We start from the raw sequence: 20,946 nt of genomic DNA, 5'->3' as shown, positions 1-20,946 counted from the left end.
TCACTTAATTAGGAAAAAAAAAAGTCTGCAAAACAATCTCCGGGCTATGTGGTATTCATGTCAGTTCAATTTCAGTTTAGCACCCTGACGACTAAAGATAATACAGAGACCTGAGTCCCAATAGCTCTCCTCCCTGCACATAACAAGGCCATACTGATGATTAAGTGGCTGGTGTAATTTAATGAACACAAAGCCATCCAAGTGGAAGGACATTTTAATTGAAATCTCCTTCTGTTTAATAACTTAACATATTCTGAGTGAGACACTCTTCAGGAGATATCTGAGGTGAATGTGTTTTCAGCAATAAAAAGGGAACTGTGTTCCATTTATCCACACTGGTCTTCAACTCCTCCGAGGCTTGCCCACTGTTCTTTGCACCGTTTACCTCAGGTGCAGCGACACTGTTTTCTGAGCGAAAATCCCACCTCTCTCTTCTGTATTCGCCCTCCTCCAGTCTTGTCACAGACGTCGATGAGAATAGAAAACTGCGGTTGCTCACTTTCACCCACTTAACGGCAAACATTTCACAGGAGTCAAGAGCCAAGAAAATATGTGAAATAAAAATAACTTCTTTTGCAACAGTGATGTTCTTGCCAAGTTCTTTGTTTTATAACTGCATTGTTTCTTTTTTGCTGCTGCAGCAGCAGCTCGACAACTTGCACATTAACTGAAAAGCAAGCGATGCACTTTTAATCCTTTACTTGTGCCTAAATACACAAAAGCATACATTTTAGTCCAATGTCATACCAAAAAACAATAATTTATTGTCATTTCTTTTGCAAAGATCACCATCATCGCACATTTCACCTTGCTACAAATGTGTCACGTATGCATTACTCCATCAGACACTAATCCAAAACGTACAGTTTTAAATTTAAAATTTACAATACGTCAGTTCAAAATGAGGCATTTCAATGAGCACTGCACTTAATACTGAACTATAAAGACGTTCGGTAAAAAAAAAAAAAAAAAAAAAAAAGAAATGTCTCTTCCACGGTTCTAAAGTGTTCTGAGTCCTGCTCAGTGGCAATCATCCAAACACCAGTTTAAAGGGCAAATATCATAACATTTTAGAGCCAGAAAAGCTAAACATCTTTAAAGTGTGGAACAAATACAACTCCCAATCAGCCTTTCCATTGTTTTTCCAAACAATTATTATTCAAAGACACAGTTTTCTTGAGGCAAAAAGAGCCTTTGCTAGAATTCGTCTGTAAAATAGAAAGGCACTTCCAAATATGGATGATCATGCATCGTCTGGAATAACAGAGCAAGACTGTTTTAAAGAGAAACTGATGAAATCTGACAAATAAAACAGATTAAGCACACTTAATTTTCTTCAAAAAAAAAGGTAGGGGAGGATCTTCTCCTCAAGCAGCCCACTTTAGCAACGACATACTGAAAATGAATCAGTATTTTACTTTCTTTCCCATCCATCTTACGAGTTAGCCTGATTTAATTTTTAGGGATGTGCTGGCGTGAGAAAATTAACTTGCAGCATTTAGGTGACGTCTTAAAAGTGATGTCAAATGTCTTTGAAATGGATGTCAGATGATTTATAGAATAGCAAGACATTATCTATTTCATCCACTGACACCATGTTTCTGACGTCCACTGCATGGTCACAGTGCTGATGCTCGTACAGATCACAATTTCATTGTTTGTCAGGATTGCTAGACTGCCAAAATCTTTTTTTTTAGTTTTTGTTAAAAGGGGTAATTCACCACTGTGGCCAAGTACAGGCAGATGAGATTTGGCAAATAAACCTTTTAAATCCTTTGGTAGGGTGCCAGTTTGTGACGTCTCCAAAGTACCAATGCTAAGGCAAAATTCCTTCCGACCATCTCTTCCTAACTTATTCTACCACTGATTTTATTTTCTTTGGGGATCATCGTGTAATGCATTAATGCCCAATTCAGTGTTCCAGACATAACATCATCACTCTTAAGCAAATTTTGGCTACGTTCCTGGCAGCCTTCTTTTTGGTGTCTCTCTTTCACTATTTTTCTATTTTCTTTCTCCAGTTTGGACCTAGCAACCATTTACTGTACATATTTCATGAGCTATAAACCTGAGTATGTTTGAAAATTTAAAGTTGGAAAAAAAAATGATATGTGCCCCTTAAACCTAACTGCAAACATAATTCAGAAACACCGTTAGAAAGTCTTTCAACATATCCAGTAACCAAATACTCCAAATGTACATGATATATTGTAAATAAGGCAGGGAAAAAAAACTCTCAGATACAGAGATGAACAAATGATTCTTGTTTGCATGGAAAATAAGATCAACCAACCAATGCATCATTGAGGTTAGAGTTTTTAAGGCTATGAGTAAAAGAGATTTAAATTGATGTATAAAAAATCCCAGCATGTAAAAGGAACAGTCATGTTCATCTGTTCTTGAATATGTTTATATATATATATATATAAAACAAAATAAAACAAAAATATGACCGCTTAAAAACAGATTTTTAAAGGTAAAAATTTCAGTTTCATTTTGAAATTTTAAACATAAAAAAATAACAAATGTACTTTAACAACTAGTTGATCACAGTTTCAGAATTTTAATGAGCTTCTAAAAGATAAACAAGAAACCACACTGAAAACCGAGTCTAGTCCGAAGAACGACTTAATGCCGTTTTGAAAACTCCTCTGCTGTTCTGCTCAGGTGCTGTTTGATGTGCTTTTCTGATCAAAGCGGATGGGTTTTTTTTCCTGATATTTTTGCAAGAACCCATCTGTTTGGCAAAGTAAACAAAAAAAAAAGATGGATCCAGAGACTAAACAATCCCTACAGATTGATATGTAATATGCATGATGAAGAGTGTTTCATCTCTTGGTAACTGCTGCATGCTTTTGTGAAATAGAGTTTCAATCACCTCAGTGCTTTCTGATGCACTTTCTCAGTTGAGGTATGTAAACTAGCGCTCTGAGGAATTTAAATGAGCTGAATTAGTATGAGACTAGAAATAGCGGCTTTGAAGCCTTTTGATTGATTTTTATTCCTATTATTTCGTAAAAACTTTGAAAAGGAAAATAAGAAGTCAAATTTTAGAACATATTTGTGTGTTCATTTTTTTAAACTACTGCACCTACTGCAAACCTAAAAAGCTATGTCAAAAGCATAGAAGTGCTTAGCTGGATTTTTCTCAGGCTGCTTTGGTTTTCTCCAATAGTTTAACGACAAAAATGTCTGAATAAGAATTTCTGAATAAGTGGAAGAGTCTGCCTAATATTTTTGTACGTCGTCCTTTGGGATGTGATGGCCTTCTAATAAAGGGGGTACAGATTGGACATCAAAATAGTTTGTCTGTAAAATAAGGAATAACATTCTTTTTGTAAACATTGGATCTCAAATGATCAAAGAGCATTCCTAACATTGCAAAAATGATGGCTGATTAAACTGAAATTTCGCCAGTTTAAAGCTGAGTGCAAATCTAGTTTGTTTGAAAAGATTTGTTGCTTCTCACAATTACTGGCACCCCACGTAAAGACTTACCAAAATCTTTAAACCGAATTTATTAAGGTTGCAGAAAAATAATTATACACACACAGTCGTGTTTTCATCACTTGTGGGGACTTCACATTGACTTTCATACATTTCTACAGCCTAACCACTTAACCATCACATACCTAACCCTTACCTTAACCTTTACCCTAAACCTAACCATCACAGACCTAACCACTAACCCAAAAACAACAATTTCCCTCATGGGGACCAAGAAAATGTCCCCACAGGGAGCAATGGTCCCAATAACCCCACATTGTGGACAGGAATAGGTTCCCATAAGGATATAAAAACCTGGTACACACACACAAAAAACCCCAATATTAGATTTAAGTATATTCATTCAGTAGCAAAAGCCTACCCTATGTTGAGAAATTATTGGCACCATCTGAACTCCTGTAAAATAAACACAACTGACTCATTCTTTTAATTTAAACTTTGGTGTTGGTTAATTTATAAGAGCTTCCAAAACGTCTATTCATAACATGTGGTCAGTTTCCATTAACCACTCCTCAAAACAGGGAGGATAGGAGAGCATGTCCATTCAAGAAAGGCAGGGTGTGTGTGGATTTATAGAAACCAGGAAATAAAAAATGGCTTCTAGCCTTAGCTTAACTACAGTAGCTTTAGAACAACAATTTAAGAAGTTTAAAGCTTAAATTGAGACAAACAAAACTTCATTATCTTAGGATGTCATCAAAGTAAAACATTTTTAAAATAAGTCACAGTTACAGAACTACGGTAAAGACTGTTAGCTTAAGATCATTAAAACCTCTAGACCCAAATTTATTATAAACATCCATTGTTCAGTATAGCTTTACTAGGGGTGCTGATAATTGTGGAGAGCACTGTGCATATGAAAAACATTTGTAGCTATACATATATTAATAATTACAATTTACAACATAAATTTTAGTTGGAATTTAATGGGCAAAATTGAAAAAATACTAAAATTTACCGTGAAACAGCATCAGAAGACCATTTTTATGAATCTCTTTAATTAAGTGATTGTTACTTGCTCACTTCCAGCCATTACCATAATTTAAAAGCACTTTAGTAATCAAACTGTTAATGTAGCTCAGTTAAACCTTTGACCAACTGCACTTTTTTATACTTGGTGAGGAACATCTTTTCAGAAACCTGCCAGCAGCACAGAGGAATCTGATCGGCTTCAGCTCCAGAATTTAGGCATATAAAATCTATGGACTACAAGACAGCATTGAAAACATAGGTAAAGGAAAAATTACCTACTGTCAAACAACCACCGTGAGATATAAAGTTCAACATAAATATGAAAATAGAATTGAAAAGATAGACATGTTCAGAGTGAAGTATTAAAATAATTGTCAGAGTTTCTTAGAAAATGCCATGTTTCCCAGATTATGTGAGAAACTGTTTTGAAAAAACATCACAAAAATGTCATGACGCCACAAATAAACTCTTTAAAAATGCTTTTTGGGATACAAAGAGTGAAAAGTGTTCCTCCGACCTACCACTTAAAAATGCCGCATTGAACGAGGCAAGTATGTTTTACCACATGGGGTAGAATGTAGGCTGTCTCTGTCCTATACAGTAGTGACTGAGAGGAAGGCATTATGCACCTTTGCTCCCTCGGGGGCCTTAGTGCCGTGTGTCATCAGCTCCTGGATGGTCATCCAATTGTCCAAAATCTTCTTATTGCGTTTCTTCAGCATCTTCTTGTGGCTGAGCTCTATAATACTGACTTCCTTTCGACCTTCGCTGCTGCTCTGAGGGTTCTCCTTCAAGCTTTCCAGCCGACTACGCTGCATGAATTCTCGTCTTCTCCTCTGTTCTTTTGCCCTGACCAGGTGCTGTTTCCTTTCCTCTTTACTCCAGTACCTCCCCATCTTCATCTCACTCATTGCATCGTCATCCGTCGTCATCCCCCCACTGCGTTCCTCTTTAATCTTCAAGGCCCGCTCCCTCAGGATCTTGTCTCTCACAGGCCTCTTGGTGATGTAGCGGGTGCCATCGCTGCGGATCTTAACTTTCCACTCCATCTTGGGTTCATTAATGGGTCTCTGAGGCTCTTTGCAGACACTAAGCAGGCTGAGCTGGCTCTGAGCGTACTCAACAGCTGAACGCTGCTGGATCAGCTGCATGTAGCTCTGGTAGTGACGGGCATGGGCTGGAATGTTGGCCTGCCTCTGCTGGGATGTGTGGGAAGGAGAGAAGTAAGGAATCCGGGAAGTGCATTGTTTTAACTTTCTTTTACCCTCCTCCTCAGCCTGAGGTGTCTGATCTGACTCTGAAGGGTTACTGTGGTCGGGGCTGCTGCTTTTGCCCAGAACGGGGGTTCTGCAGGTCGGTAAGGGGCTTGGGCTCGGTGAGTGACCGGCAGCAAAGCCGCCATAGAGGTTCCTCTGGTTGGTGAGACTGACCATTCTCTGGAGAGAGTGCTCTGGGGAGCGGTCCATTGCCAAGGGTGTGCTCCGAGAACTCTCGGCAGTGTTGTAGGCACTGGAGCTGTCCTTGTCAGACTTTTCCATCCTCTCATTAATGTCCCCCAGCTTCCCCTTAACAGACTCTCCATGTTTGGGGCGTTGACTTTTGATGGAGGGTGCAGAACGTCCCATTAAGGGAGATTGCTGACTCTTGCGCAGCTTATGGGCCTGCATAATGTTCTGACACTCAAGTTCAATACTGCGTAGCTCCTCATTTAGCATACGCAGCTCATGTTGCACATCGCTCTGTTCTGCCATGCTGCACTCAATAGTACTGCGGCGGCTGTAGAAAAGGTCGTACTCGCCACTGTTGCGTATCTGACATTTTAGCTCCAAAAGTTGCTGGAAACGATCTCCCTCTGACTCATCATTGTCCTCATCGTCTTTGTCCTCCAGTCGCTTGCTACCACTGGTACAATGGGAGTCCTGACTGTCCCGTAGGCACCGGGACAGGCGTCTCTGGATTTGGGCTAAGACGTTGTGGTCTGAGTTTTCCTTTGTCTCTTTCAGACTTTGCAGGCTGTCTCTTGAGTAAGAAAATGTTGAACAGGAAGGCTTGTCATCTTCGGATCTCTGAAAGAGGATAAAGAAAAAATACCTTTAGTAAATACAATCTTAGGTCTAGATATCGGTTACTTTTGCACTGTCTCTGATTATGTTAGCTGCAAACTTACCTGTAAATAAAAATGATGACTTTCAGGTCATAGAAACATGAATTAGTTAGCTTGATATGAAAAGCTGCATTATTGTTCATGCACACCATTTTGTGGATCAAATCTGGGTTTCTCTCATATAATATGGACTTTTTCTTAGCTCAAAAATGAACCCATAGTTCATATGCACTGGTTCAGTCCATCTGAAATGAGATATCTTAATATGTTCTGGTGAGATCAGAAGCCACCAGTTAATCTGCTGATGGAAGACTCTGTTTAATATATTCCATATAAATTATGAATGATTTTACCATTCTTTCCTTTATTCCAGTTTTCTTCTAGCTAGCATCAGTTTATGTATATGTATTAAAAAAAATGAATCTACTAAGACAATGACCAATATCTCTTTTTTTTTTTACTGTTTTATATGTGAAAAGTATTTAAATTTTTCAAACATGCAGGATGTTTGTTTTCAAAGATTTATTAAAGGAGGGAGATAATCGGGCAGTATAAACTCGCATCGCTTTCTTTACTCTTGTAGTCAGTCTAAACTTATTCTACACCTTCCCAACCGACACAGGGTTTTTGTGTGTGTGTGTGTGTGTGTGTGTGTGTGAGAAAGAGAGCTCATGTTTTTACAGCTCATGCTTTGGGGATTGTCTTGTTTCTGCTACGTCTTTGAAGTTTCATTTGTATGGATTTTCAACCAATGCTCTCGTCCCACAAAAAGAGAATTTTAGATTATGATTATTAATGTTTGGAATTTAAATGGTTCAGTAGTCCCACTTCATAAATATTCATTTAAATTAGCTTTTTTTTCTCCATTCAAGGGACAAAGCCTGTTTTCATCCATCCTTGCAAAAAAAAAAGTCAAGGTAGAATTCATTATCATTTTAAACTAACTATGCATCAATGTCTTCTTCATGAGGTGGTTTATTCCATTGAACCATGTAAAGCCCCTTGTGTATCAAATTAATTTCAGGAAATTTTGAAAAAATTGTTGGACCAACACATGTATTGCCTCTGACCTGCTGCTTTTCCTGTTCTTCTTGTAATGCAGCTAATTCCATCTCCTCTCTCCGCTGCTCCTCCAACATTTCCATCTTCAGCTGCTCCAGGAACTCACTATGCTCATCATCCAGCCAAGCCTCTTCCAGCTGGGGGTGACATCATAAGGAAAGCACATAGTGGAGAAACATCGGTGGGGGGTGGGTGATGGGGATCAGAGAGAGAAAAAAAAAGGGAAAAGCATGATTTTTCACGGCCCAAAGCCTGTGACAATACAGTGCCTTAAAACAAATACCTGGATTTTCCAAATGGGTGCACAAATGGGATTTTCTGAAAAATGCCCCTGCTTGGGTTTAAAATCGGAAACCGCAGCTGTGTTTGATATTTAGCTTCTGTTTCTAACAAAAAAACTGCTGATGTTTCAACTTCACCAATCCAGTCTGACGGGCGTAAAACCACCGTTTTTGACCTTTTACCTTTGCGTCATCCATCAGGCTGTTTGATCTGAGCCGAACGGTATCCATATCTGATTACTCCACATTTACTACTGGAGGAGCCACTTAATTACAAAGAGCCTACTAGTGCTTTTCCTGCTCATCTGCACTGCGGCAGAGTCCTTCTACTTACTCGTCCCTGGCCTTGGGCCTGAACTCACTCCACATTAGCATGCCATTAGCTTTTATGGCTTACCATTGGAAGTCAATTACAGTGGCGCTACATAAAAATAAAACATGATGAGGTGTCCCAGCGGTGGCTTCCACCAGGAGAAGTTGTGTGCTTGGTGGGAAGGGGGGGCTGGTTGGCCATCCGGGAACGGTAAAGCTTGCTCTGAGCAAATAATGCTAATGGAAAACCCTCCTAGTTGTATTTCATAAAACGTTTGCCTTTAAGTCAGCTGTCACTTGGGTATAAAAGCGTAGTGATTCTAACCTGCATCTCAGGTCGGGCGACCAGTAGTACGATGTTCTTGAAGTCATCACTGGAGAGAGCAGCCATTGCTTCTTCTCTGTCTTGCACATCATTGCCGTTTATCTGCAGATGGAAGAACAAAAAAAAAAAGATTACCACAAGAGCAAGGTTAACAGACAAGCAAGAATGCACATCCACAAACACACAAACCAATAAAAATAAACTGCCCAAAAAGGACGGTATCTTCTTGAGGAGAGAGAGAGAGGAATGCTGGCTGTTTCTCGAAAATACAAACCAGGAAGCAAGCTGTTATCATGAATTAGATGGCAGAGTTGTGGCGTTCACCAGAGTTTCCGCAGCGTACACAAATCCAGCCGTACAATTAGCCGACCACTGACATGTGGATTCCATTTTTTTTTCTTGCCCTGAGAATAATGGTCCTGTCAGCAGCGGATAATGGGGCAGGAGTACTGGTCCGTTCACAAACATGTGCACATGCCTCATCCTGGCTAAAATCAGCTGCACAACTCTTACTAGATTCAACTGGGCAATTGCCTCAGTAATGGTTATGCATTCAGCTCTCGCATGCTTTGTGCAATTCGGTTCTCTGTCCATTTGTCATCAAGGTTTTTCAAAACACTGAGGTGCATTTGCATAATATATATCATTTTTCACTGCTGGTGAACTAAATACAAGTATTTAGTTGAGCAGTTCCCTACATGGAACTACTACTACCCATGTTAGGGATGCCATTGATCGAGTCATTTTGAATAACAGCCATCAGAGTCCAAGCTTAAGTTCAACTCCTGATACCTGTTATCGATGTGCTGCTGTGAGATTTTATGCAAGTTGAAACAGACTGTAAACTGTTTTGTAGGTTGTGTTGTCAATATTTTTTAATGAAGGTCTATTTTTTGTGTTAATCCAGCCACATGTGTATTCTTTATCAAACTTATTTTATTTTAATCAGGTTTAAAGAGAGACTGTATTTGCTGCTACAGCCAGTGTCATGTGATCTACCCTTGGAGAGGTGTTGTGTGGAGCAGAGTTGTACATAGTATGAAACAATATGTGTAAAATATTTGAAGAATTGCTTCCAATTCTAGTTTCATTAAGTTTAATGATCAATGTATTGTCAAGGAAATTGTAAGGATGCTAAAATTGCCTATTATTTTACCAAATGGTTCTGGATGAAAGCATTGTCAACCAGAAAGAAACTTGGGTCTGTTGAAAACAATGAATGTACGAGTCACTTTTGAGATACCCTTAAAAACAAATTGCTGATAATATCACATAATGTTTCTTCCAAAAATCTGAATTGTCCCCTGAAGTGGAATAAAACCACAGTACTAATATACACCTCTGGAAAAAAATAAGAGACCTCTGCAGAATTATCAGTTCTCTGATTTTACTCTTCATAGGTCCATGATTGAGTAAAATGAACATTGTTCTTTTATTCTATGGACTACTGACGTCTCTGACATTCCAAACAAAAAGTTTGTATTTATTCACAGAAAATGAGAAATGGTCAAAATAAGAAAAACATGCAGTGCTTTTAGATCTAAAATAATGCAAAGAAAACAAGTTCATGTTCATTTAGAAACAACAATGCTAATGTTTTAACTCAGGAAGTTCAGAAATCAATATCTGGTGGAATAACCAGGAGGTTTTCAATGGGGTTCAGTGCAGTTGGCTCTTCATTTTTTCAAGAGCTGTATATTGTGTTGTGTGTTGTTTTCATAATTCTTTACACCTGATCTGATAAAAGGATTCAAATGCATTAATCTTAATGGTGTTTGAATTTGACTTTATGTTGGCAAGTTCCTGTTCATCAATTATTCAGATAAGTCCTTACTGCTACTTAACCACTGCTTTAAAACTTTACATTCCACCAGAATATATGGCTTGTATATTTTGCTATTGATTAATCCTGTGTAGCCTGAATTATTTAAGCAATTTTAAAGAGAGTTTGCATCGTAGTGGGAAATAGAGGTGTGTTTCCCCCCCCTTCAAATTATTTCCACTGAACACACAGAGGTTGAAAGCGAAGTCATTTTGTGACAACACTGAATGCATCAACAGAACTGAACCACAAGTCACCCTGAAGACGCAGCAGAGCACAAAGCCTGAATAGATTTAAAGTGCTGCCATAAACTAAATGTTGTGTTTAGCAAGTAATGTGGGCAGTCAGAGAGCCTTAATTAAGGCAGACGAATATTTGAGTAGTCGGATGCGAGGTGAAAAACAGTAATTAAAGCACAATGTAACCGTATCTGTTCAAAACACAAACATGCAATTATCAGAGCACCAAAAATGTTCTAATTGTTTTTGAGTTCCTCTTATGACAGAAGTGAGAAAAGTAAAACTAAAATCCTTAATGAACCCCTAACAATGAAACAGGATGCAGCCAGTCCCTTCCTACTGTAATCGTCGCAGAGAGCACCATTTCACCATAAGGCCTAACAAATGCTGCTGGTGATGCTCTCTGCTCTCAGCACTGAAGATGAAGTTAGAGGCTAATGGCAGTCACAGCCTCTGAGCCATCACACAGGAGGCAACGAGCTGCAACACAGCGCCGTCCTGAAGCAGAACCCTTAAAAAAAAAAATGCCCCTGTTGCTGCTGAGTCGGTAACTAAAACAGCCAGGGGGGCATTTCTTCCCCCTTAACAGTCACAGCGGGGGCAAGTTCCCACTATAATGTGCTGCCATAAAAAATAAATGTGCTCTCTTGAGGGAAGACAATGGTTCAGTAAAACAAGACAACACAGGAATCTTTTTGTTAAGCCAAAGATGGACTGGTGTGGAGGAGGCTGGTGACGGAACCGAATGCTGCACCTGTAAGATTCGGTCCCCTTCTCGGATCCGTCCGTCTCTGGCGGCAATGCCGTTCGGACTGACCTGCACATCAAACAAAAAATTACTTTAGACAGAATGCTCGGGAGAAACAGGGAGGATAATTTTTGTAATATTCTAGTTTGTAGATTTGTTTCATAACGTTTAGGGGAGGCGTCAGACCTAACCACTGGTCTTGGATCAGATTTCTGATTTTTTAAAAAATCTTTTGAAAACACACAATATTTACCACTGGAGTTGTAGTGACTGTTTCGCTCTTTTTTTTCTCTCTCTCTCCCTAGAAGCATCTTCAAAGGGCGTCTCTGGTGTTGAGGCTCACTGCAGCACAAAATGTGCTTGCTCTTCTTGGAAATAATGGTTGCCAACAAGGGGACAGGAAACTCTTCTCTCGCCCTATAAACAGCTATTTGAGGCAATTTGTTTCACTTCCTCCAATCAGACTGCAACTCTGAGGCGGCTGTGGAAGCAAGATACTCCATCTTCATGATAGTTCCCTCCCACACGGAGAAACACTCATTAAACCAGAAGCAACGTTCTGAGAAAGGAATCACTGAAAGACTGGAACCGAAAGGAGGTACGGTGCCTTGCAACGGTTTTCATAAGACTTTGGCTTCTTCAGATATTATTGGATGTTTTGGGGAAAGAAAATATCTAAAAATCTGAAAAGGTCTGGCATGCATTTGTTATTAGCGGATGTCGGTAGCTAGCAGAGGAAATTCGGCGCTATTGATAAGACCAACTAGTAGCATCCACATTTTAATCCCAGTTTAAATTCAGCTGTTCTGTCAAGACCCCTTAGGGTTGTTACAGAACATTAGTGAACAAACAGCATCATGCGTCAATAATTGAAGGGTTAATTTATTAACCTTTAACTTAGTGAACTTAATTCACTAAGTGAAACACAGTATATAGATGAGACTGTTGTTTCCAAGCCTTTGTTTCTATTAAATATGGCAATTTCCTGATTACAGTTAATGAAAACAAAACATTTGAAATAAGAATATCACATTAGATCGATAAACAAGATTTAGTGCAGAAATATGGACTTAATGAAAAGTATATTCAATACATTTTCTGGTTGGTATATAAAAAAAGAAATGTGCAAGGGTTATGAATATTTAAGCAAGGCACTGTAACTAGAAGACGGGAGTTAAGAGGCTTTTTTCCCAAAGAGTTACCACCTTTGGAAAAAAGAAATACAATAAAATAATTGATGCTATTACTTAGTAATTGATCAATAAAAAAAAACAAAGTTGTAAGTTCTGTTATTAAGGAAAAACCTTTTACTTATAAAAGATGAGACTGTGTAATATTCTCCACCATCCTGTACACATTCAGTCAGCTCATCTGAATGCAGCACTGTCCTCATCTTACTTTTAATTTTTTTTAACAAAATAAACACATATATCGCTGTCAAAAACCAAAGCGGGTTGAGATTTATATTCAGCTCAGCTCTCAAAGCCAACACCTTGCATGGTTGTAGAAATCTTCAAATGAAGCCGGGGAGAAAGTTGAGGACAATTGTGAACAGTATCTGAAAAAAAAAAAAATTGTACAAAAACAGAAAACAAGCCAATTTTTTTTGTGCGTCAGAGCCGTCTTGTTCTTGGCTTCTCTGAGGTTAGCCGAATAACATACTCCACTACAAAAAATACCCTTGGTTGATTTTTTTATGTTGGTCTTTTTATGCCTTTCTTTGCTTGGTGGTCATCTCATCTTGGCAGCTGACAGCAGAATCACGCAAGTTAGATCATCTGTTTGGGTAATGTAATTTCTGTCTGATGAGAGTTCAATTTTGAAGAACCGCAAGCAATAAAGAGACCCGCTTTGCTCACATGAATACTAAAGTAAATCATAAATTGGTGGATGAATATGAAATGTCACATCTGATTCAGGCTGAGAAGCACAACATTGCACCGGGGTCCTCTGATGTGGATAGATGATTGTTGGTTTCTACAACAGAGTTTAATATGTAAATGAGAAACTTCAAAGAAATTAGATATTCCCGGAATATGCATAGAGCTTTTGCCCTGAGAGGTTTAAAAGTTTCATTTTTCAAACAGCTAGCAATCAAAACTTTAGCATTTGGGAGAAAACCAGCAAAAGGGAGTCAGAGGGTTTATGTGTCTACCATGTTTTTATGTGAAGAAAACCTACTTTGGGGAAGACAACATGTCTGTAGTATACCATCACTTCTCACCTGTTTACCCCTGAAGATAGGCACTAATCCTTCACATCTCTGCAGGAATTACAATGGATGGATGGATTCGGTTGCTTAGCTCTATCATTTTCTACCACCTTGGGAGGCGATTCCCACTTTGACTCAGAGGTCCCCAGTTCATATTCCATATGCATTGCTTTCCTGACGGTATCTAACGTCCTGCTGTGAGATGCTAAATTGTATCTGGAATCTCTTTACACAGCCTGCACCAGATATCTTGATACCGCAATGCTAAGGTTCTCAAGGTCTGCACCTGCGCTGCTAGGATTAGTGTTTCCGTACTGTCTTTCAGACATGTGCATGTCATTTCAGCCACTTCAGCTATTTCTCTGTGGTACTTCCTTCAGAGCCAGGCATCAAAAACGGCCAATCTCCAGCTTTTGAGGGCCGGTGTCCTGCAGCCTTTTGGGTGCTTCCCAAATACAATACCCTTCAATCAAAGGACTCAATTATCTCCTTGTGCACTCAAGTTTTAGAAAGTCTCGCTAATAATTATGTCCTTCTGCTGTGCTGACACAGATGTACATTTCAAGGTTTCAGGACACCAGCCTTCATGGACTGGAGTTTGACACCTGAACTATGGAGGGGTTTTCTACCTGTAAAGATTACTCCAATTTCTTCTTTTCCAGTTTTCATTGCCAGTGACATTCACAAGGTATTTCAACTGTTGGGCCATCTTCCTGACTTATTCTTTGTGCGTGGAAGTTTTATCTTGAATAGCGAGTCTGATGCTCACTGGTCCTCTGCCTTCTTTAATGAAAAGCCTGTGATTAAGTAGATTTTGGGTGGAATCCACCATAGATGGTGAGTTTGGTATTTTAATATCTGTGGTTTGACTTTCCTCCTTTGGCCAACTTATTGCCACAGCATGGTATCTGAGCTGTGAGGTGACTCCTCAGAACATGACTTCCTCATTGCAGGTATTCAGCTGTTGCTGCTTTCCTTGTGACTTCTTTGCTTGTGATATTCCAAGGTACTTATGTCGCTCCTCAACATCTCAGAGAGCAATTCCCTCTGTGTGGATTACCTTCCATCTCTTTGACAACATCCAGCTACATTTGTCCAATCCGAATGAAATTTCAATGTCCCTGCTGTAGATTACCTTGAAGTTGTCCATGTAGTGGAGGTGAGTGACGGTGACCCCATTTCTGAGTTGGTATCCATAGCTGGTCTTGCTGATTACTTGGAGGATGGGGGTTCAATCAGGTTTATGCCAAACAGCAGAGGGGCACAGAGCAGCTCTTTGGTATAAGTCACATTTGATTGAGAGTTGCACAATTGGCTTGAAGTTGGCATCGAGGATGATTTCCACAGTCTCATGGATTTCGTAACAAAAGCTCTCAGAATGCTATTAACCTTGAACAGTTTCATTCATTTCAGGATCCATGTGTGTGGCATTGAGTTGTAAGTTTTCTTATAATCAATCCAGGCAGGGCACGGATTTGTTTTTCTGGTTTTGCAGTCTCAGGCGATTGTTTTGTTAACCAACAGCTGGGGTTTCGCTCTTCTGGTACATTTATCAAAGCCTTCTTGTGTCTCTGACATTTATTGACTTAATTCATGCACAATGTTTTCAGCTATTTCACAATAATTCAAATGGAGCTATTAAATAGATGTCATTTACACTTGCACTAATGATCGCCTTTAAATGTCTGTAAATCACGTACTAACCTCACTGACATAGATGGCCACATCCTCTTCTTCATCCGTTCGATAGCACAGAGTGAGGCCTAGTTTTTCATGACAGCTGAGACGACAAAGTTCGACTTCCTATAAAGGGAAAGAGAAGAATACAGTATTTTAAAACGACAAAAAAACTGCTGGGGTGAGTGGTTGAAACCTTAAACAAAACTTCAGAATAATCTTGAGGCACAGCAATAATAGCGACAAGCAAAAGCACAAACATACAGCTTTAGTTTTATACTACCTGCCTCGGGAAAGTTATAAAACTTGATTATTTACGGATGTTAATCTTTATCCTTTCCTTCTTCCTCACGAAAAGGTTCTCCGTCATTAAGCTACTTTAGTCCAACTCTGCACTTTCACTTCGACCACAACAGGAGATGAAGCCAAACACCAAACAGCACTAGCCCCTGTCCCAATTCCTAACCCCTGAAACATATCAAGGGTGTTTGAGGGAATCAAGTGTGAAATGGCCTTCCCTCCCAAGGTCTTCATTAGAGCAGAAACACAACATCTCTCAGCAGCAGGAGCGAAGTGGTTGAGTGGAGCGCAGGATGGAGCGGGGCAGAGAGAAATGAGGTGGCTGTGAGGACTCTGGCAGGAATCACAGGGGTCTCGTATAAAAAGAAAGAGATCCATTTTGTCTGTGACAAGTGCAGGTTGGCTGGTTATGTGTGGTAGATATGGCGTGGCTTTAGGTATGCGAAGGGGGAAGGGATGAGACGAAGGACAGAAAGAGGAAAAGGCCAACGCTGTTTTGGACTTTGCTTTTTTTGTGCTTTAAGACCGTTGGCTTCTGAGAAACAACATTTTAGGCCGGAATATCATTTTTTGTATCTGCTTTTATGTCTGTCCAACATAAATGTGCTTAATAGGTCAATCTCAGGAAATAGAATAACAATTTCAGCAACTCAATAAAAAAAATAAATAAATCATGTTCAATCAATTAGAATGTGTGTACCAAGAGTTGCTCGTTAGATTAAAAGTACTTCTTGAAATCTTTAATCAGGTAGTAAACATAATGTTCATAAAGCTCCTTTGTACAAATATTTGTTATTGATCTGGTGTAATATTCAAAATTTTGGTTACATCAGGCAAAAAACATCATCTTAATGACATAAATAAAGGCTTGAATATATAAATATTAATCTATAGAATGTGTTTCACTAAGTGAACTGATTTGATTTAAATCAACAAATGAACTTTGCAATGTTGTAACTTATGAGTTTTACTGTAAGTGGATTAGGTAAACAGTGATTTATTTCATTGATGCAATACCAAAAATTCTGTTTCTCAGAAAATTTTACCATTGCATAAAACCAAAAATAAAAATAATTTCACCACAGAAAAATGACCTCACAAAAAAAGTATGTAAATTAAATCAAATTCAGCACTTGCATTGTACTTTCCATGAATTACTTCATCAATGCATCTTAACATAAGGAACCCAGCAGTTGTGGCCAATATCCTTGTTATGTATCCGTTATGGCTCTTAAAACGCTCTCACCCATCACACTCAATGCCTTGTAAATCTGAAACAAAAACTCTTAACTTTTTGATTATATTTCTAAATAGTTTAGATCCACCTGTATATTTTCACACAGGCGCCCAACTAGATCTCTCAGGTGTTTTTGGAATTAGGTTCCAGCAGCTGCACACTCCACTGCAGATACTTAACCTCAAAACTAAATCTGAGCGCAAACACAAACCCTTGGTTTAGGTGTGCTCCAAAAAGCATCGCACATTTGGAAACAAAAGATGTCATCTGGCTGTTGTTTGTCATTTCATAATTTCTGAAGTGTCTCTAAACGAAGGGCAACTTTGATAGACATGGTCAGAACTTCAAATGAATGAGAGACGGATAAGGACAACTACATGCGATGCATTCTGGCTGAGCAGATTAGGCCTTAAAAAAAATGTCATTAATTTCATCAAAGAGGTTTCAAATTGATGGGGTTGGTAGGGAGATTATTAATGAATGCTCCAGAAGCACTAAGGCGGTCGCGGATGTAACTGGAGGTATGTGCTTGGCACATTGTGCATATCAACATGATGTGTGAAGTTGAGGGAAATAAGAGGGAGATACTGAAATCACTTGCAATCTCTCAGAGAGGTCTCTAAAAAATAAACTCACGCAAAGTGCCTGTTTGCTGTAAGGCAACTAGGAGGTGCGAGCAGGTGCTGCGTGATTTCTGTCTGCAAAACAAGACCAAAGTTACTTATGACTACTTAATGACTGGATGTGGTGTAGGAGACCTGTGGCAAGAGGATCGCGGGAAAAAGACTCCTCCTATTCCCACGTAGTCTGTGTGTATTTAACAATGTGATCCATTCTTCTCCATCAGATGCTTCTGAGCTCTTTTTTATTTTTTACTTTAAGGACATTTTGTGTGGAAAAAAAAAGAAAACCACCCACTCACTCAGATGCTTCTGTAAAAGGTGTCTGCCTCCTGAACCATCAAAATCACCTCCTCCGATCTGTTGCCGCTTTGATTTTTTTTCTCCCCTCCTTCGTCTGTTTCCTAGTCGAGCTTTCTGCCTCCCAGACGGGAGATTGCGGGACGAGGGCCGACAGGAGATTAATGGCTGTGATGGTGTGATTAAGAGGAAGATTGCTGGCCACCATCAAAGCACATCTGATGCTGTCATGATAATCGTGCCTTTGATTACTGGTAATTGAAAAAGCAGTTGCCAAATGCGTTGATGGCTACCACTGGCAGAGAGAGAGAGAGAGAGACAGGGATGGCTGTTTCCTAGCTCAGCGTGCTTCGCTTCCTCTGAACTCACCAAAACTAATCAAAGGGACGGTTACTAACATGGTTCAGCGCCGACACGCATCGAGGAGCTTTCTTGGAAATGTATGATGTTAGGCTGTGAAATTGTAGCAATAAGAGGCGGCCGACGAACTTCCGCGAATCTGAAGGGAGAGCAAAGAGTTTATATACTCCTGTTGGGAGATCCAACAAGAAAATTAAATTAGAGCGACAGTGTCTCTAAAAAGTGTTCAGCCCCTTGGATGTTTTGCCCTTATTGTTGCTTTTGCCAAACAGTCACGATCAACAAGATTTGGCTTTTTTGACAAAGAAAAAAACAATTACAAATACATTGAAAACCGAAAAAACTAAAAAATGATTTCTACAAAATAATGAGCATCAAACAAAAATATTTAACATCTAATAATTTCATAAATGACTGCATTACTATTCACCCCTTTAAAACTGACTGACCTAATTCAACAAAGATCTAGTCAATTCACGCTAGTAGTTCCACAGGCATATTATTTCACTTGTAACAAGACATTTTTCCCAAACTACATGTGAAAATTCTGACAGTGGGACTAGTTCTTCTTTTAAGATTAATATTAAGAAATTATTAGCTTCAAATAAGCTCTTATATCTCGTTGAAAAATTACTTGTAAGTCAATTTTGTCTTATTTAAAGTGTAGATTATTTTGGCTAGAAACTGGCCAATAAAAAAATACTTGTTTAGATTTTGTGTTTTCGCAGTGGAAGGGCTTTCATCTAATATGAAACAGGTAGTTGCAAAGGCACATGATAGAGTTGTGTTCTGGCCAAATTTAGCTGCTCACCAAAGAAACGAATGAGGTCGGAAATCGAATCCTCACGAAAAATAAGTCAGTTATACCAATGTTCAGCTCATGTCAGTCACAACAAGAATTCGAGCATCTGCAGCCATGTTTAATTTCCCCAAACTGTATAATCCACCCTTGAAGTGTCATAAAACAGCACGCCAGCTTTTTAGTGCGCGATAATCCCTTCAGTCAACCAGCCGTCTTGGCTCTCGTTTCACGTCGCCCTCGTATTTCATCCAACTGGCTCACATTAACGCTGCTTTTTACAGTGCCTTAATGCAGGGATGTTTTCTAAATGGGCTCATTACTGAGTGCAACACCGTTCGCATGATTTGTAGCCACTTGATAGACTTTTAAAAGAAAAGTATCGACTGCGGTAGCTGTAAATGTGCGTAAACAGAACATCCATGCAACTCATCCATCTGACATTTGCATACACGGTGCAGTCTCTGCAGTCCAAACACAAGCAGACATATTCTCTTCTCCTGAATGTGTGCACAGCATCCCCAGAGAGCATTGTATGTTACACTGTTACATAAAGTAATCACAGGAATATCTCAACACTATTAACTTCCGATTCCATTAGAGAAGTGAATCAGATTTAGATATTTTCTCTCTTATATGTCGGCAAAGTGCTCTCTCCAGCAGCATTTACGCCCAGCAAAGGCAATTTTTCTTGCATCTCTCCTTCAGCAGAAATCCGTTCCATTCAGAAAGAGGCTTTTCAGCTTCGCCTCCATCCCCCTCATAGCATTTTTGGCTGTCATACAGCAAGTGGGGCTGCATTAGGGTGCTATAACCCCCCCCAGATCATGCATGAAACTGTGAAGCCTGCTAAGCATGCACATTGTAAAATGGATTTTTTTTAATAGCAATGAGGCATAAACAGATGCTTTAATGTTATATATTTTGGATTTGACATTGGGGCCTCAGCGATCCAAGCGGGTGCACAAATCTGTTTAGGATTTGAAGAGACGGCTCAAGCTCAAAGGCTTGAAGCATTCTGAACAAATTCAAATTAAACGCTTAGAGGGAGGGACAGCTGAGCAATCATCATACATCAGAGCAGTCGGCGGCATGGCGCTGTGTCTGCTCGCACGTCAGTAACTCGGGAATAAAGAGTATTGGACTGCAGCGGTAAGCTGAGACAGTGTGTTGATCTCTTCCTGTCATATGGAAGATATGGATGGAAAATAGGAGTCAGAGACCATAAGTCATGTAAACCTTGGATTTGTTCGATAAACAGCAGCAAATATACCTGTAACATTCAGTTATAACTACCAAGGACTGATCAAAGTCACAGGCAAATCATGAAGCTATTTGTAAGTATACAAATGTGTTTAGGTCAGAATACACACATCTTTATTCACACACCACAAGCAACGCAAGACCTGCTGCTAACATAGTTTTAGCAAGTAGGTAACGATTTCCTGACCTTTTGCAGCAAGTTGACATTTCCATGAGATACAACACAAGCATTTAGTGGTAAGCCCATTCATATTTGTGAATACCTATATGAATTACAGCCAGAGAAAAATTGTGTCACATTCTCAAACTTCTGAGCTGTTTTTGTCATTTAGACTGTATGAAAAAAATACTGCTAGATGCTTACTGAAGTTTGGTGATAATTCTAGCACAGAAGATAATCACAGAGGTTGCTGCTTGGGGTGGTGGACAATACTCATACATAAGGAAGAAGACACGAAAAAAAAAACATGATTTGTAAAAACTGTAAGAGAGTATTGGTGTACGCTGCCTGATAATAACGAAGTTAGTATCTGATTTGAATCTGACACTTCACTAATGTTAAGGGCTATTTCAATGGGTTTAACAAACATATTGATTATTTCTAAAAAAAAAAAACAAAAAAAAACAACACTTTTTCCCAAGATGTTAAAATCTTAGTTAAAAGTTGAGGATTGATTTCAATTGATGCTTTAAGATGTATGTTTTTACTTATTGTTTTGAAATAATTCCTAAATATGTGCCCAGTTTACATATTACTCAAAGTTATACAGTAGGACTCGTTGCAAAATTAGATCTTTAAATCTTAA

The 20,946-nt window shown here is 39.1% G+C and overlaps 1 protein-coding gene across 1 annotated transcript in view; it reads right to left on the bottom strand.

The window, feature by feature from the left end:
• Positions 1-684: 684 nt before the first annotated feature.
• The window catches only part of LOC114135212 (PDZ domain-containing RING finger protein 4), a 59,452-nt gene continuing 39,190 nt past the window's right edge, over positions 685-20,946 (bottom strand). The window contains exons 4-8 of the mRNA XM_028002288.1: positions 15,289-15,387; positions 11,379-11,441; positions 8,564-8,665; positions 7,654-7,782; positions 685-6,545 (exon numbers count right to left, since the gene is read on the bottom strand). Coding sequence (XP_027858089.1) covers positions 5,073-6,545; positions 7,654-7,782; positions 8,564-8,665; positions 11,379-11,441; positions 15,289-15,387 — 1,866 coding nt within the window. The 3' untranslated portion in view covers positions 685-5,072. The remainder of the gene's footprint in view (positions 6,546-7,653; positions 7,783-8,563; positions 8,666-11,378; positions 11,442-15,288; positions 15,388-20,946) is intronic.

The sequence above is a fragment of the Xiphophorus couchianus genome, chromosome 2 (assembly GCF_001444195.1).
Source record: "Xiphophorus couchianus chromosome 2, X_couchianus-1.0, whole genome shotgun sequence".
In the NCBI taxonomy this organism is placed as follows: domain Eukaryota; kingdom Metazoa; phylum Chordata; class Actinopteri; order Cyprinodontiformes; family Poeciliidae; genus Xiphophorus; species Xiphophorus couchianus.
The sequence above is the reverse complement of the archived record's forward strand: the minus strand, read 5'-3'. Positions and strand labels throughout refer to the sequence as shown.